This window comes from Megascapheus bottae, chromosome 20 (assembly GCF_031878675.1).
Source record: "Megascapheus bottae isolate mThoBot1 chromosome 20, mThoBot2.hap1, whole genome shotgun sequence".
Classification (NCBI taxonomy): Eukaryota; Metazoa; Chordata; class Mammalia; order Rodentia; family Geomyidae; genus Megascapheus; species Megascapheus bottae.
The window spans coordinates 19,927,823-19,944,493 of NC_143528.1; the positions used below are offsets into that span (position 1 = coordinate 19,927,823).

Genomic DNA, 16,671 nt, shown 5'->3' on the forward strand with positions numbered 1-16,671 from the left:
ATGTCTTACTCTAAACAGACCAAAAGGAAGGAGTGACACCCAGTCTGCGCCAGTTTCCAAGGCCAATTTAGTTAAGATCTCTTTTAGAGTTCAATTCATTCTTTCTACCTGTCCTGAACTCTGGGGTATATAAGCACAATGCAATTTCTAATCCGTCGCCAGTGCAGAGGCTATTCCCTGATTTACTTTTGAGATGAAGGCTAATCCATTGTCCGACCCAATGGTGGATGGGAACCCATACCGGGTAAGATTTCTTCCAGGATCATCTTAGCCACGACATTCGTGGTCTCATGCTTTGTTGGATAGGCTTCAACCTAGCCTGAAAAGGTGTCTAACAAAAACTAGCAAATATTTGTATCCAAATTTTCCAGGTTTAATTTCTGTGAAATCTACTTCCCAATACGTACCTGGACTATCCCCGCAGGGGCGAGCTCCTTTTGTAACCGGTTGACTGGGGGCGTTGGTGAGCTGACAGGCCTTATAATTTTTAACAATGTCCTCAATAAGTTGACTTCCTTGCCTAATTTTCACTTTGGAGTGTCAGAGCAAGTCCTGCATTCTTCAGGTTACCATGTGAGAAACTCGGTGGATCCCTTAAGAATCCCCTTACTCAGCCCTTACGGCAAGATGAGTTTCCCGTCACAAGTTTTCCACGTCTTTGTTCCCTTCTCTGTCCGGGGGTTTGTGGGCTATGGGAATCTTCGTTATCCATTCCAAGTCTTCTTGGGAATACTGAGGCACAGGAGGCAACACGTGGCCTTGGGTCTACTAGAGTCAATACTTCTGTTCTGGGCTGGAGGTCCGCTTCCTTGGCTGCCTGGTTGGCCAGATTATTCCCTCTAGTCACCGCATCAACTCCCTTTTGATGACCGGGACAGTGCATGACAGCAATTTTTGCTGGTTCCTATAGGGCCCAGATGAGACTTAATCTCTCTTATTTTTAATGGCCTTTCCTTATGCTGTCAGTAGCCCCCTTTCTTGGTAGATGGCTCCATGGACACGCACGGTGGCAAAAGCATACCGGCTGTCCGTGTGATATTTAGTCTCTTTCCTTTTCCCATCTATAAGGCTTTCCTTAGTGTCACTAGTTCTGCTCTTTGTGTAGATGTTCCCTGGGGGAGTGCTTCCACCCACACTATCTCAGTGTCCATGGTGACCGCCGGCCATCTTGAATGAAGCTGCTGCCATAGGTGAACCAGGTATGCTTGACATGTGATAGTGGCGAATCCACCAAGTCTGGCCTGAGGCTATGTGCTTGGGCCAGGATCTGCTCAGTCTTGCAGGGGCACTTCCAGATCCGGATCCAGCAGCAGAGTAGCTGGGTGTAAGGCTGTGGGTATGCAAAAGCTGATCCATGCAGGGTTAAGTAACAAGGTCTGGTAATGGGCCATGCGGGCATTGCTCATCCACCAGTTGGGCAGTTGTTTTAGCACTCCCTCTAGCGTGTGGAGTGGCCATGGTCAGGTTTTGTCCCAAAGTCAATTTATCAGCATCTTTTACTTAGAGAGCTATCGCAGCTATGATTCTTAGACACAGGGGCCACCCAGCGGCGACAGGGTCTAATTTCTTTGACAAGTAGGCCACCGGCCATTTCCAAGGTCCAATTGGCTGGGTGAGCACTCCCTTTGCTATTCCTTTATTTTCTGCCACAAATAGTATGACTGGTTTGTTCACATCAGATAGGCCCAAGGTGGGGGCCTCCAAAGGCTTTTCTTGATTGCCTCAAAGGCATTTTGCATCTGCTCAGTGCAATGAAATTTGGGAAGATTTTGGTGGCATCATATAGAGGTTTGGCCATCTCAGCAAACCCAGGTATCCACAGCCAGCAAAAGCCCACTGTTCCCAGGAACACTCTGACTTGTCTGGCTGACTTAGGCACAGGGATTTTTGGCACAGTTTCTTTATGCGCATTCGACAGCCAACGTTTGCCCTCTTTGAGTATGAAGCCCACATAGGTGACTTCAGGTTAATAGATTTGTGCTTTTTTAGCAGAGACCCTATAGCCCAGGTTGCCAAGAGTCTTTAAGAGCCAAGCCATTCCCTTTAGACAGCTTTTTTTTTTTGGTCTGGAGCAGCTATTAACAAGTCATCCACATATTGCAATAGACTTATTTTGGGATTTTTGGAGCGGTACTCACTCAGGTCTTCATGTAACACCTCGTCATCGATGGTAGGCGAGTTCTTGAATCCTTGAGGAGGCCTGATCCAGATTAATTGACTGATTATCCCGATTTCAGGATTGTGCCAAGTGAATGCAAAGTAGGTTTGGCTCTGTGGGGCTAAGGGCAGGCTAACGAAGGCATCCTTTAGGTCCAACACAGTATACCATACATGGCTCAGTAACAGGGAGCTCAGAAGGGTATACAGGTTTGGGACTGTTGGGTGAATGTCCATTACCCTTTTGTTAACTTCTCTCAAATCTTGCACTGGTCTGAAATCATTAGAATTTGGCTTTTTGACAGGCAACTGCGGGGTATTCCAGGCACTGGATGGGCTTCAGGACCCCTAATTTTAACAATTTTCTGATGTGGGGAGTGATCCCCTTCTTTGCTTCTAGGGTACTACAAACTTTTACTGGGCCAGCCCCAGCTTTGAGTTCCACAAAGATCGGAGGACGATGTTTTGCCAGTCCCATTCCCCCAGTTTCTGCCCATGTTTGGGGAAACGCCTATAGCCAGTCATTTTCCAGAGACTCAGGCTTGGGATGATGGTATAGCCTATACTCCTCTTCTAACTTACTAGTTATGAGTATACTAACAGGCTTTCCTCTTGAGTCCATCACAGAAGCACAACTGCCTGTGAACTGTATCTGAGCTTTCATCTTTGTTAGGAGATCACATCCAAGCAATGGATAGGGCCAGTCAGGGATGACTAAAAATGAGTGTGTTACCCAGCCGACTCCCAAGTCCACTGTTCTTCGGGTAGTATATTTATAGGGTTTAGTGTCAGTCGCACCTTGTACCTATGTTGTTTTAGTGGACATTGGCCCTCTCGGGGCTAATAACACTGAATTTTCTGCTCTGGTATCTACCATGAACCTGACCGGGTTCCCCTCCACTTTCAATGTTACCCTAGGCTCAGGGAGGGGGTCTGAGCCCCAACTCCCTCAGTCACTGTCCTCAGCCAACTCTAAGGCTGGCAACACTCTTGACCCTATTTTCTGCTGTTTTTCCTTTTTCTTGGCTAGCTCTGGGCAATTCTTGATCCAATGCCCCTCCTCCTTGCAATAGGCACACTGATTCTTCCCCACTCTCGATTGGGGTTTGGGCTTCTGCTCCTTATTTGGAGAAGAGGGATGTCTAAAGTTTCCTGCTTGCATGGAGGTCAGGATTTCTCTGAGATCCTTGTGTTGTGCCTGTTGTTGCTCCAGAATTCTAGCCAACTCTTTTCCTTAGCTTTGTCTCTCTCTTCACACTCAATTTCATATTCTCTGTCCTTCCTTTCCTGTCTTTGTTCTTCTCTCTCTCTTATTGTAAACTTTCTCACTATTTCCAGTAAATCCCTAACAGATTTTTCACCAAGTCTGTCTAGAGCCTGCAACTTTCGTTTTATGTCCGGCGCAGCCTGATTTATGTAGGCAAACATAATCATTTGAGCGGACTCCTGGGTCTCAAGATCATATGGGATGTACTGACTAAAGGCTTCCATGAGCTGCTCAAGATATGCTGCCGGACTTTCACTGTCTCCCTGTCTAACATCATAAACTTTGGCCATATTTGTAGGTCAGCGAGCCGCTATCTTGAGACCTGCCAACAGAGCCTGGCAACAGACAAGGAGCCGCTCCCTACCTTTAGCCATATTGTAGTCTCGTGCTGGTCAGGTCTTGGGAAAATAGGCATGGATCAGGGCAGGATCTGTGATGGGTGCTCCGGTGGGGCCAGGGACAAGTCTCCAGGCTGCTTCCTGGATACGATCTCTCTCCTCAGTGGTGAAAAGGACCTGTAAAAGCTGGCTACAATCATCCCAAGTGGGCTGGTATGTGAAAAGAATAGTTTCAAGCAAGCAAATTAAATCCTGGGGTTTCTCAGAAAAGGGGGCATTTTGAGTACACCAATTGTAGAGATCACTAGTAGCAAACAGCCAGTATTGGAACTGTTGTCGACCATCTGCATCCTTAGAACCTATAGGGCGAAGGGGAAGGGCAACAGAATTATGAGGAGGTGTAACTCCTTGGTGCCTGTGAGTTGACTGGGCAGGACCCTCTGGAGCAGAGGGCACAGCTGGAACCTTTTCATTTTCCTCAAAGTCCTTCTCCTGTGTATTAGAGTTAACTGGGGTGGGGAGTATGGAGGGGGAAACATATCCTCCTCCGTGCTTCCTCTTCTCTTTTTTCTTGGTTTCTCTCTTCTTTTTCTTCACCCTGTGTCTTTTGAACGAATATTGGGGTAGGGGAAGGAGCTGGGGAGGGAGTTGGTGGTAAAGGCCTAACCCAAGCAAGGGCGTCTCTATGAGTTCCCTCCAGGTGACTATGTAGGGAACCTGGTCTGGATGGCCCAAACGAGGGATGTAGATCTGGTGTTATAAAATTCTGATCTTACCTATGTCAAAGCTTCCCTCGGGTGGCCAATTAGCTCCCTCAAAGGTGGGCCATTCTGACTTGCACAAGGTGATCCACTTTTCCTTCTTAATGGCCACACTCTGGTTCTGAGCTAGCTCCTTAACCTCCTTCCAGTGAGCTAGGGACAAGTCTAGGGGGCTGGATGGGACATTGCCCATGGCTATCAGTCTGGTGAGTCATTCAGTCCACAAAATAACAAGGGATAAGAAAATTCCAACAAAACAGAAAAAATACACACAGGCCTGACATTTAAAAGACTTAAAACATGGAGATCTCCCAAGTTGATCTTCTGACTCCTGTGAAGAAACAGAAGGAGCAGACCCAAGATCAAGGTGGGCAGGTTGAGCCTCAGGAGGCCCTCCCAGTCAGTTCCAGGCCAAAACCAAACCCACTTGAGCCCTACGAGTATCAAGGCAGGGTTCCAGGGGTCCTCCTTCAAGGGTGGAGGGTCTGGGATGTCTCCCAGTTCCTCCAGGATTGTCGTGCAAGCAGGTCCTCTTCAATAACCCCTTCAAGAAATACGAGTTGGAACGGCTGCCCTCAAAATGAAAGCGAAACAAATGACAGGACAAGGCAAATCAACAGCGCTGTTTTCTTACCTTCGGGGTCTGGGGTCTCGGGGGTCTCTGGGGGTATCCCGGATGAGCTCCCAATTGTAATGCCTAAGCCACAGGACTACCACCAAGAAGACCACTGAGAGCCAGACGTTCCGAAATGCAAAAGCAAGGCTTTATTCAGGCAGGCTGCAGCTTGGGCCTCGTCCTATACACGGACACAGCGGAGCTTAGGATGCGGAGGGCCCCAAGCTGAAATTTTACAGGGCTTATAAAGGCAAAGACCACAGAATTACAGCAACCAGGTGTTTGAACAAGGTAAGGTGGGGGGTATGGACATTCCAGGGCAGTTAGAGCTAACCGGAAGTTCCCAAGCTGGTTGGGTCCTGATTAACTATCTGCAAAGTGGGGGTAGTTTATGACTTAGTAAACAATTCTGTTCCTGGAATTTATGTGCACTTCGGATCACTCATAGTTTAAACAACAAGATGGCTACTGTGTGAAATGGGAGGTACTTCAGCTGTTCAGACATTACACGAGTGCAGTCCTTCCAAGATGTCAAGGATACGCCCAAGCGTTCAAAAGCAATAAAGGAGAGCATTCAATATACGGTGAAGAATGTGTACACCGGTCCTGGAGCTTGAACCCAGGTCCTGGGCACCTGGAAGGGGTGGAGTGCCAGTCCCAGGGGGCTTCAACTGAAGCTGCTGCTCCAGGCCCAGCACCCTAGGCCTGAACTTGCTGTGGTTAACTGGAGAGACAAGTCTTAGATTTTCCTGCTGGCTTTGAGCCCTCAGCCTGGTGAGCCACCAGCTAGCATCATTTCTACCTTGGATCCGTCTTAGCCATATCTCCTCTGCTTTCACTGGTGCAAGGAACTAGTGTGGACGCAAACCTGCCGCTCTAAAATACCAGGAAGACAACCGTCGTCCACGTTGTGTCATTTTGACTAAGAGCAGTGTGATAATGTAATGATAACATGATCCAAACAGCTTTCCCCCTTTCATTGACCCTCGCTGGTAACCTACCGCTCGAGGTCGGAGATCCGAGAGAGACTGTAACTCAAGGCAGACAAGCCACAGCTGACCTTGCCCTCCCGCGGACCGCTCTGTGACGCCGCAGGCCGTGGCGACTCGCGCCGCCGCACACTTCCGCACCCTCCCGCTAAGTCCGCCACTCTCAGGCTTTCCCTCCTTTCCCCTTCGGCATCCTTCCGTTTCCGGAAGCCGCAGCCTGGCTTAGGGAAGCTCGGGGGCGCGCGCGCCGCTGGGAGCAGCGTGCCGGGTCTGGGGAGCGCGCAGGCGCGTGCGTGCGTACGTGCCTGCGTGCTTGCGTGAGAGGGTACGCGCGAAAGCGCGAGCGCAGCCACGAACGCCCCGCGTGGCGCTCGAGGAGGCGTAGTCGCCACGGCTCCCAGGTGAGCGTTGCGCGAGCCTCTCCTTCCTCCCTGCCCGCGGTGCGCCCGCCAGCCTTCTTCTCCGTTCGGGATCCGTTTCCCGGGTCCGGAGCTCAGTAGCGGCTGCGAGCCGTCAGGGTGGGTATGCGGTGCGGGGTGGGGGGGAGAAGCCCGGAGCGGAAGCTCGGGAGGCGGACACGCCGTGGATCCCCGCTGTTTGCCCGGCCTGGCCCCCCAGCTCGGAGGTGGGGGTAACCAAAACAAAGCCGGCCGCACCCCTACCCGCCGGAGGAGCGAGGAGCGGGGTGGGGGCTGGAGAACGGCCATCCAGGCTCATCACACGTCTGCCTGTGTGCCTGCCTGCAGGTACTCGAACCCGGAGACCTGAGGGGTTGCTAGTTGTCCTATCCTACCTTCCGGGATTGGAGGAGGTGACTACTTAACACCAGTTTTCCAATTGGGCGGAGGGGAAGGGCTCTTCTTTTTCCCAAAAAGAAAGTGATGTCAGCTGGACAAGAATGTTATTTTTTAAATTCCAGTCATATATATATATATATATATATATATATATATATATATATATATTTCCCCCCCCTCCAGTCCTGGAGCATAAACTCAGGGAGCACTATCAGCGCTCTGCCATTTGAGCCACAGAACCACTTCTGGCTTTTTCTGTGTCTGTGGCACCAAGGAGACGATCCCAGGGCTTCATGCATGGTAGGCAAGCACTAGACTAGTAGAGGCCACACTCCCGGCCTTTTTTCTTGATGTGTCATGAAAGCACTAATCTTTTCTTTTGATTTCTCTACATGAGTTCCAGAGGGTGGTCCAAAGTGAGTCCCAGGCAGCTTTGTCAAAAACCTCCTGCGATCCAGCCTCTGAGAGGGGTTATTATAGGTTGATGAACTATGCGTTTGATTTTTTACCCTTTTTCTATGTGTTCTATGGAGAATCACCGGTGTTGTTTTGAAAAGCTGATGATACGTGGGCTGGGATGTAGCTCAGTGGCAAAGCACTTGCCTAGCAAGTGCAACGTCCTGGGTTCAATCCCCAGTGCCAAAAAAGAAAAGACAAAAACATATATACAGTTAAAAAGAAAAGACAAAAAAATATATATATATACAGTTTAAAAAAAGAAAAGCTGATACTGTTACCCTGAAGTGAGTCAAGCCTAACTTTGAAGTTAGTATGCGTCAAGGAGTTGCTTAATGGATAGTATTGTCTGATATATTTTCCTGGGAATAAGGTGAAATCAACTGAGTCTTAAAGTCCTTACAATAAGCCTTGTCTTCTTAGATATTGTGAATGTTAATTTATACCTGAAAAGTTTCCTGGACACCAAACAGCATGCCACCTCTCATGAACTATGGCCACTTTGGGCTGCAAATGGCTTTTGTACATGAAATGTGCAAGGTAGTTCTGGGATGTGTTTGTGTGGAGGGGTTGTAGGGAAAGTGTAGAAAACAATAAAGGATATTAAGTTGGAAACTTATTTTTCTGTCTAAGTAATAGCTGTCAAAGACCTGAATGAAAGCTTATCTGTCTTAAGCCTCCAAACTCCTGTGTAGGACAAACATTCTTTAAATGACTATTTGTTGAATCCTAATTAAATGGCCTAAGGAATGTGAAATGAGCTAGGCATCAGCAGCTCTCAATCCAATAAGGGAAAGGTTGTTGTGAGAGGTGTGTGTGTGTGTGTTCATGTTCGGTTTGTTTTTTTTTTTTCAATCCAATAAGGGAAAGGTTGTTGTGAGAGGTGTGTGTGTGTGTGTTCATGTTCGGTTTGTTTTTTTTTTTTCAATCCAATAAGGGAAAGGTTGTTGTGAGAGGTGTGTGTGTGTGTTCGTGTGTTCATGTTCGGTTTGTTTCTTTTTTCTTTTCAATCCAATAAGGGAAAAGTTGTTGTGAGAGGGGTGTGTGTGTTTGTGTGTGTGTGTGTAAATGTTCAGTTTGTTTCTTTTTTCTTTTTTTTTTTTTGAGCCAGGCCTTGCTAGGTTTATAGAGGCTGATCTCCAGCTCTAGATTCAAATAATCCTCTTTAGCTCTCAACCTTCCTGATAGATAAGACTCATTAAAAGACAGTGGGAAAAAAGACTACACACTTCTATTTCATGTTAATTTTTATAGTGGCATGGGGTCTTCCCGGAAAAGGAATCAGTCCCAAGAGTTCATGTAAACGAAGACTGACAAAGTTAGGAAAGCAAGACGAAGGAAAGAGGGGTTTAGTCCTCTAGGGACTTTCAACTGTCAGAAGTTAAATAAGAGAAACAAATAATAAAGTTCATTTTAGCAAGCCTTATTCCTACAGCTCCATCTCAGGGTCACCTTTGTTATTCATGGCCTAAAGACTAGGAAAGTCTTCATTTTTCACACCTGCTATGAGAGGCCTTCCTTTTACATCTATTCCCAATTTAGCTAAAAATGATCTTTATGTTAAATAACATATTTGAGGGTGGTGTATTCTGATACACCCCCCACACACACACACACAGCAAGATGGGAGACATATGAAAATGAGGTATTTCAGAAATGATTCTGTAGTTATTTAGTTTGTGGATAAAATTTAGAATTTAGACCTAGAAATAGGTCTCACAAAGTAGCCCATTCTATTTTGAGGAGTTCCTTTGTTAAAATAGTTTTCATGTGTACACCATCTTTTGATTCAAGTTTTTACCCCTGGTAACCCATCTAGAATCCTTTGATATTACAGTCCTATAATGAAAACCTTTGCCCATTTCCTTTCCCTTTTTTATGATCCCCTTGTGATTTGTAAGCCATTGTGATTTGTAGCCTGTTAATTCATGATGTAGATTCTAGACATGTTACCATATGATTCTGAAATGGATCATTAAGTTGTTTGACCAAACAAAATATAGTGCAACCAGTTGGGGCTGTATACTACTATCTCAGTATGATTTAAGAACATAATTTCATAATTTTTTGGTTTCTAACTTAGTTTGCCCTTTAGTGAGCTCCAGCTCATTGTTCAAAAGAACTCTTCCCCCCCCCCCCCAGTCCTGGAGCTTGAACTCAGGGTCTGTGGACATTTTTTGCTCAAGGCAAGTGGTCTGCAACTTCAGCCACAGTGCTACTTCCTGCTTTTTCTGAGTATGTGATGCCAAGGAATTGAACTCAGGGCTTCATGCATGCTAAGGCAAGCACCCGACCACTAGGCTACGCTCCCAGCTCCCTTTTCTTTTAAGAGAAGGTCTTACTACATATCCGTGGTTGCCCTGGCTCTCACCATCATCGTCAGATTCCCAAGTGATGGAACTACAGCAGTATAATACAGCTCATTGCTCCAACGCATTATTCTTGAGTTTTACTATTCTTCTAAGCCTGCATTAGTCCAGTCAAGTTGTAGAAACTAGCCATCACAGAGTTTAAACAGTAAAACTTTTTCAGGTCTATTGGGGAACTGTGAGGGTAGGGACTAGGAAAAGTGTCAGAACTAATACTATGTGCCATATATCATTATAGACAGTTTTATGTCAATCTTGTGTAAAATTATCAAGGATTGCTAACAGAAATTCTTGTTATATCATATTCACACAAAAAAAATAGGCATGCTGGAAACATTTCAAGGTCAATGATTTCCAAAATTACCACTGTCTCGACAAAAAGGTCTTAATGTAACACTTACTGTCTTTGGAAAAGGGTTTTAATCACAAGCTCAGACAGTGCTTAGTTTGGAATTCAAAAGTCTTACCTATTGGTTTATTTAATTTGTGGCTAAAGTATTATTTGTTTAGTAAAGGAGAACTGCTATGTGGCAATCTGTCCAGTCATATTTATGACAAACTGCATATGTGTCTAATCATAACTATGATTTTTTTAGCAGTATGACTAAATAGGTTCCATCTGTGTGTGCATGTGTGTGTGTGTGGGTGTGCGCGTGCGTGCATGCACGTGTGCACACAAGCATGTGAGTGTTGTTCTGAGGCTTGAACTTATGGCCTTACTGATCCTGAACTTTTGTACTCAGAGCTAATGCTCTACCACTTAAGCCACAGCTCCATTTCCAGCTTTTTGGTGATTAATTAGAGATAAGAGTCTCACCAGTCTCACTGCCTGGGCTAACTTCAAACTATGATCCTCAGATATCAGCCTCCTGAGTACAATTATAGGCCTGAGCCACCAGTGCCCATCAACAAGGTCTCATTTTCCTTGTAAAAATACTACTCAGCCACCAAATAAATCATTGTTTTATATACAGTAACGTGCTCTGATTTTTACATGATATTCTATTTTTCTTTTAACAATTAGTGTGGTGTACTGAAATGATTTTGCTTTTGCCCTGTCTACCAATGAAAATACATTAAAAATATAATTGCAGAAATATTCATAACCATGAAGCAAAGTTAAAAGGGGTATAATCATAACTCTTATTCTAATCCTTTCAATTTTTGTTTCCAGAGATAAATTATTTTGCAAAAAAGTAACTTTTGGCATTTTGAAAGACAAAAACTGTCCAAAACCTTCATTTAGTGGCTATTGTTTGTGAACTCTGATGGACAGAGTAGTAATAATTCTCTTTTCATTTGTGATAATTGATAATCACAAAGTCCTGCTTAGCTATTTTTCCTGAATCATTCTTTTGCTCATAAATTTATATTCTTAGGGTTTTTTATTAAAAAAAAAAGTTTTTATAGCAATACTAGATTTTGAACTCTGGGCCTTGTGCTTACTAAGCAAGCATTCTATCCTAGTTTGAAACTATTGTTTTAGATCTTTAATATGTATCCTTTCCATCTGTAACTATAACTTATGTGTGTTCATGTTTTGTGTCTGTTTTAAGGTTTACACAATTATTCATAATTCTATGTTTTTGGTGTGGAGCCTGGGTATTATCCCAAAGCTATGTGGTCAAGGCTAGCACTCTGCTACTTGAGGCACAGCTCCATTTCTAGCTTTTTGATGATTAATTGAAGATAAGAATCTCATGGACTATCCTGCCTAAACTTTCTTCCAACCACAATCCTCAGATCTCAGCTTCCTAAGTAGCTTTCCTCAAGGCTAGCACCCTACCACTGGAGCTACCGTACCACTTCCAGCTTTTCCGTATATGTGGTACTGAGAAATCAAACCCGGGTCTTCGTGCATGCTAGGCAAGCACTCTACCACTTAGCCAAACTCCCAGCCCTGGATTATTCTTTTTAACCAATGACATGTATATATACATTTGATTTATCCATATTATAGAAACTGAAGTTGTTTCTAACTCATTGCTCTTACAAACATTGCTCTATGATACTTTCTTATATAATATCTAGTCACATAGCCAGAAAGTAGCAGAATCCAATTTTAAATATGTGTAGCAATCTTTTCAGACACCAGATAGACTCCCGTCATTTGTTACTCAAACATGCACACACACACACACACACACACACATACATATACACACACATACATATCCCTTGAGCCACAGCGCCACTTCCTGTTTTCTCACGGGCTTTAGTGCCCCGGCTGACTTAGAACCGCAATCCTCAGATATCAGCTTCCTGAGTAGCTAAGATTACAGGCATGAGCTGCCCCACCTGGCTCTATTGTTAAGTTTTCCAATAGGTTAATTCTTGGTATCTAGTCCCTTCATCCAAATTTTTGCTTAAATATACACTGTATTATAGAAAAGCAACTTTATTTTCTGTTTTTTTTTTCCATGCTAGTTTATTATCTAGTCAAATTTAGGAATTTTTTTAGTTAAAGATCATATGAACATTTTGGTCTTCCTGGACAGAAGATCTCTTTCCCTGCTCAACTCCGATTATAGTGTTCTGTCAGTTTTGTTGGTTATGGGGCTTGAACTTAGGGCCTCGGCACTGTCCCTGAGCTCTTTAGCTCAAGACTAGTGCTCTATCACTTGGAACCATAGTGCCACTTCCGGTTTCCTGGGGTTAATTGAAGATAAGAGTTGAAGAATTTTGTGCCCTGGCTGGTTTTGTACTGCACACCTCAGATCTCAGCCTCCTGAATAACTAGGATTGTAGGAGTGAGCCACCAGCACCTGGCTTTAAAAGCTGATTTTTATGTTTTTCTTTTTTATGGTGTTGCCGATGACTAGCTAGACAGACTTATTACTAAGCTACATTCCCAGGTTCCTTCTTATGGTTTAATTTTGTAATGTAAAGAGAGCATTTATCTGTGCTAAACATCTTGGATCTTAGTACTAGACATTAATTTTATAAGCTAAAATTTCTTAAATGTTAAGGCCTACTGGTACACATTATTTTTCTTTTTAAATTTTATGATAAAATTTAAAAACCCAAGTTGTATTTTGCTTAGCTTATAAAATATATTAAATTTTCTGTAGGGCTCTAGTGGCTCTCACTTGCAATCCTAGCTACTCAGGAGGTGAGATCTGAGAATCGTGGTTCAAAGCCAACCCAGGCAAAAGTCCATGAGACACTTTATTTCCGATTAACCACCAGAAAACCAGAAATGACACTGTGGCTCAAAGAGTAGAGTGTTAGACTTAACCAGAAAGAGCTCAGAGGCAGCACCCAGACCCCGACTTCAAGCCCCACAACTGACCCCTCCAATTATACATATGTGTGTGTATTATATATAAGAAGTTGTTCATAGACTATATTTGTATATATATATATAAACATTTCCCTGAACATTGTACAACATTTGCAAACCTTTTTTTATCATGAAAGTCTTTGTTATAGGAATCTCAAATTCCTAACAAGATTTACTTATACATCTAACAAAGGAAATGTTCCTAAGCATTTAGACATTGCTTATAAACCTAAAGTCCATACTTATTTAATTCTTCAAAATCCCTTAAGCATTTAAAAGTTAGATTATACTTTGATTTTTATAAATCTAAGGTCCAAGTTAACTTTAAGTAATAGAGTGTCTAGCATGCTTTAAAGGCTTTGGTTTGATCTGTAGCACTACAAAAATAAATAAAATCTATAAAATCTATAAAGCAGTATATAAGAATCTTTTAAAGCCTTGAAGGCCTACAGAATTACTTTTAAATGGTGATAAAATGTAATAAAATTTAACTGTTACATGGTTAATACAAGTTGATCTTCACTTAGATTAAGGTGCCACTCTGCTTTGTTACTGTCTGCCCAATTTGCTTTGCTAAAAAGTTGATCCTAATTTGGATACAATTAATACAAAGTTGTATTGTTGGCTATATTATTCTTGGAGGTATTTATGTGTCTTTTCTTCACATAGGGCTTATTATTCCCTTTGAAAGACATTCTACATATGTATGTGGGGTATTGTTAAATTGCCTACCTGTGTAGTGATATCACTTTAAATGACATGATGCTTAATCTTGACTGTCAAACACCTAGAAGATTACTAAGACACATTTTGGGTATATCTGTGAGAACATTTTCAGAGAAATAAGGGAGTGAGACCTATCTTTAATGTGGGCAGAACTATCCTATAGGCCATCTTTCTTATCAACCATGAGATGAGTGGCCTCTACCACATTGCTTCATTTGCTTTGTGTGAACTACTCTGCTCTAAAATCATGAGCCAAAATAACTCCTCCCTTTAAATTGCTTTTATCAGGTATTTTTGTCACAATGATAAAAAGCTAACAATTGAATCCTTTATATCATTACCACTACTCCAAGCATATGTGAATATTTGCTTTCTGGCAATAGTAAGATGCTTGTGTTTCTTTCCTGGTTTCCAGAGAACCCTGAGCTTTTATAGTGAAGAATAGCTTTAGGAATAAATCTCTGAACTCAAGATTAGTAATAGATAATTGGACACTGCTTCTTAGGCCATTCTAGTAATTTAAAAAACTTTTTAAAATCTCTGTAGTTTAAATTGTATCAGGCATTGAGGTATTTTTATTTAAATAATTATAGTACCATAAAAATTTATAGGTCAACAAGTAAGGTTTATGACCAAAACAGTGGTACCTGCCCCTTGCTGGAGGTGGGTACTTTAAACATATAATCTATTTATTATACTGTTTAACTTAATGTTTAAATAACATACCTTAGTTTTTCTATTTTTGATGGTTATTGGCTGTCTGCTAGAAAATATCTCATAACAGTCTCCCTTTAAGGCAGTGAGAAATATATATTCTTCCCCTATAATCTTCTCCAAGTATTTATATGAAAGATTATGATTAAATAATCAAAAATTTGACTCTTAAGCTATGTATACAGTCTGTATGTAAGCATTAGTTTTTGTTCATCAGTGAGAAAGGATGGGGGACCTTTTACTAGAACAAAGCAAGTACTAAAACATGAAATGTTATCAGTCTCCTTTATACTTCTGTCATTAGAATAGCATCTTGTGAAATTGTCATAGGAGCTATAATTATTAATCTTGACTGTCAAGAGTGTAGAAATTTGTAGAAGACACCTCTACATGTGCCTATGAGAGATGTTTCTAGATATCTGAAATTGTCATTCATGAATTAAAATTGAATTAAAATTCATGGATTAAAATTTTGAATAGAGCCAGTGGGGTGGCTCACGCCTGTAATCCTAGCTACTCAGGAGGCTGAGATCTGAGGATTGAGGTTCAAAGCCAGCCCAGGAACAAAAGGACCTGAGACTCCTATCTCCAGTTAACCTCTAGAAAACGGCAAATGGGGCTTGGCTCAAGGGTAATGTGGTAGCCTTGAGCTGAAGAGCTCAAGGACAGCGCCCAGGCTGAGTTCAAGCTTGGGTCACTTTCCATGATCCATACACACAAAAAAATAATTTTAATAAGTCCTTTCTCAAGTTCTTTTGATGAGATTTTTGACACCACAATGAAAAACTGGCTAACATGTAATCCATACTTCTAAACTGTAAAATGAATTTAAACTATAAAAGATTTTTCTTAGGGTTCATATAAATATGCAAGTTTGTAATGTGCCTATCTTGATTTTTTATGTAAATTTAACAGACTTATTTGTCTCCAGTAATCAGTACAATTTTATATTACCACTAAAGCTGCATCATCACTTCACTGTGTTTTTGTAATGTTTCTCTTTAGGTACTAACCAAATTTCTCAATTTAGTAAAATTTTGTACTTACAATATAAAAATGAGAAATATTTGGAAATCGCTTTCTAGTCTAATAGTTAGACTTTACTCCTTTTCAGATATATTTTTGCCATCATGGATCGGTTTGGCGATATATCAGAAGGGGAAGTGGACCATTCTTTCTTTGACAGTGACTTTGAAGAAGCAAATAAATGTGAAAATAACTTAGTTTTTGACAGACAGAATGATGGTCTTAAAGAGAGGATAGATAAAGATACAGAACATGTACATTTGACATTTGGAATACAAACAAAGGAAAATTACCTTACTGAAAAAGGAAATGAAAGAAAAGCAAAACTTATTTCAAATGAACGCCCTGTAGCAAATGATATACAGATCAGAAGCTCATCATTGACCACTTCTTCAAGAACAAAAAAATTACGTGATACTACCACAGGACATAAAATACACTTGCCCATGCCAAATAGAATTCCTAAAATTGTAAAAGAAGGTGAGGATGATTACTATACAGATGGAGAAGAAAGCAGTGATGATGGAAAAAAACATCATGTGAGATTAAAGTCAGCAAAACCATCTAATAACTTTAAAAAAAATGTAAGTAAAAAGTATTCTAAAGTCAGTTCCTCTTCATCGTTGTCTTCCTCATCTTCAGGTTCAGGTTTAGACTGTTCAGATACTGAAGCTAATATTCATAAATCTTCATCAAAAAAACAAATGCCTAGGGCAACTGTCTTATCTCCAAAACAAAAAAGTAAGCCAAGAATAAAATTAACAGGAACGCAACCTTCAAGTAGTAAGCCAAAAATGGGAGACACTGAAGAATCTGAAGATACTGTGACAGATGTAACTCCTCTGTCAACTCCAGACATCAGCCCTGTTCAGTCTTTTGAACTAGGCATATCAAATCACCAAAAAGTAAAAGTTAAAAAACAAGAAAATGTGAACCAAGAAGTTCATGAAGATGCTGAGATTTTAAAAAAGGATTCCAAATATTTGAAAGCAATCAAAAAAGGAAAAGAAAAACATGTGCCCCATCTTTCCCCAAAGTCACCAGTGTTAGATTCTAACTTAGACCAAAGACACAAACAAAAAGTCTTACATGACACAATGGACCTGAATCATCTTTTGAAAGGTAATTTTTCAAAATTTCTATATTAAAAACTATTGAGTTTAAGTCTTTTA

General features: G+C 41.9%; 1 protein-coding gene across 4 annotated transcripts in view; it reads left to right on the top strand.

Annotated features, from left to right (window-relative positions):
- The first annotated feature begins 6,455 nt into the window (after positions 1-6,455).
- Positions 6,456-16,671, top strand: part of Cfap97 (cilia and flagella associated protein 97) — a 29,208-nt gene continuing 18,992 nt past the window's right edge. Inside the window, exons 1-2 of one of the 4 annotated variants that reach the window (XM_090354128.1) lie at positions 6,456-6,529; positions 15,588-16,621. In XM_090354128.1, the coding sequence (XP_090210254.1) occupies positions 15,604-16,621 (1,018 nt within the window). In that variant the 5' untranslated portion in view covers positions 6,456-6,529; positions 15,588-15,603. The other 3 variants (XM_090354131.1, XM_090354129.1, XM_090354130.1) reach the window with 3 other exon arrangements.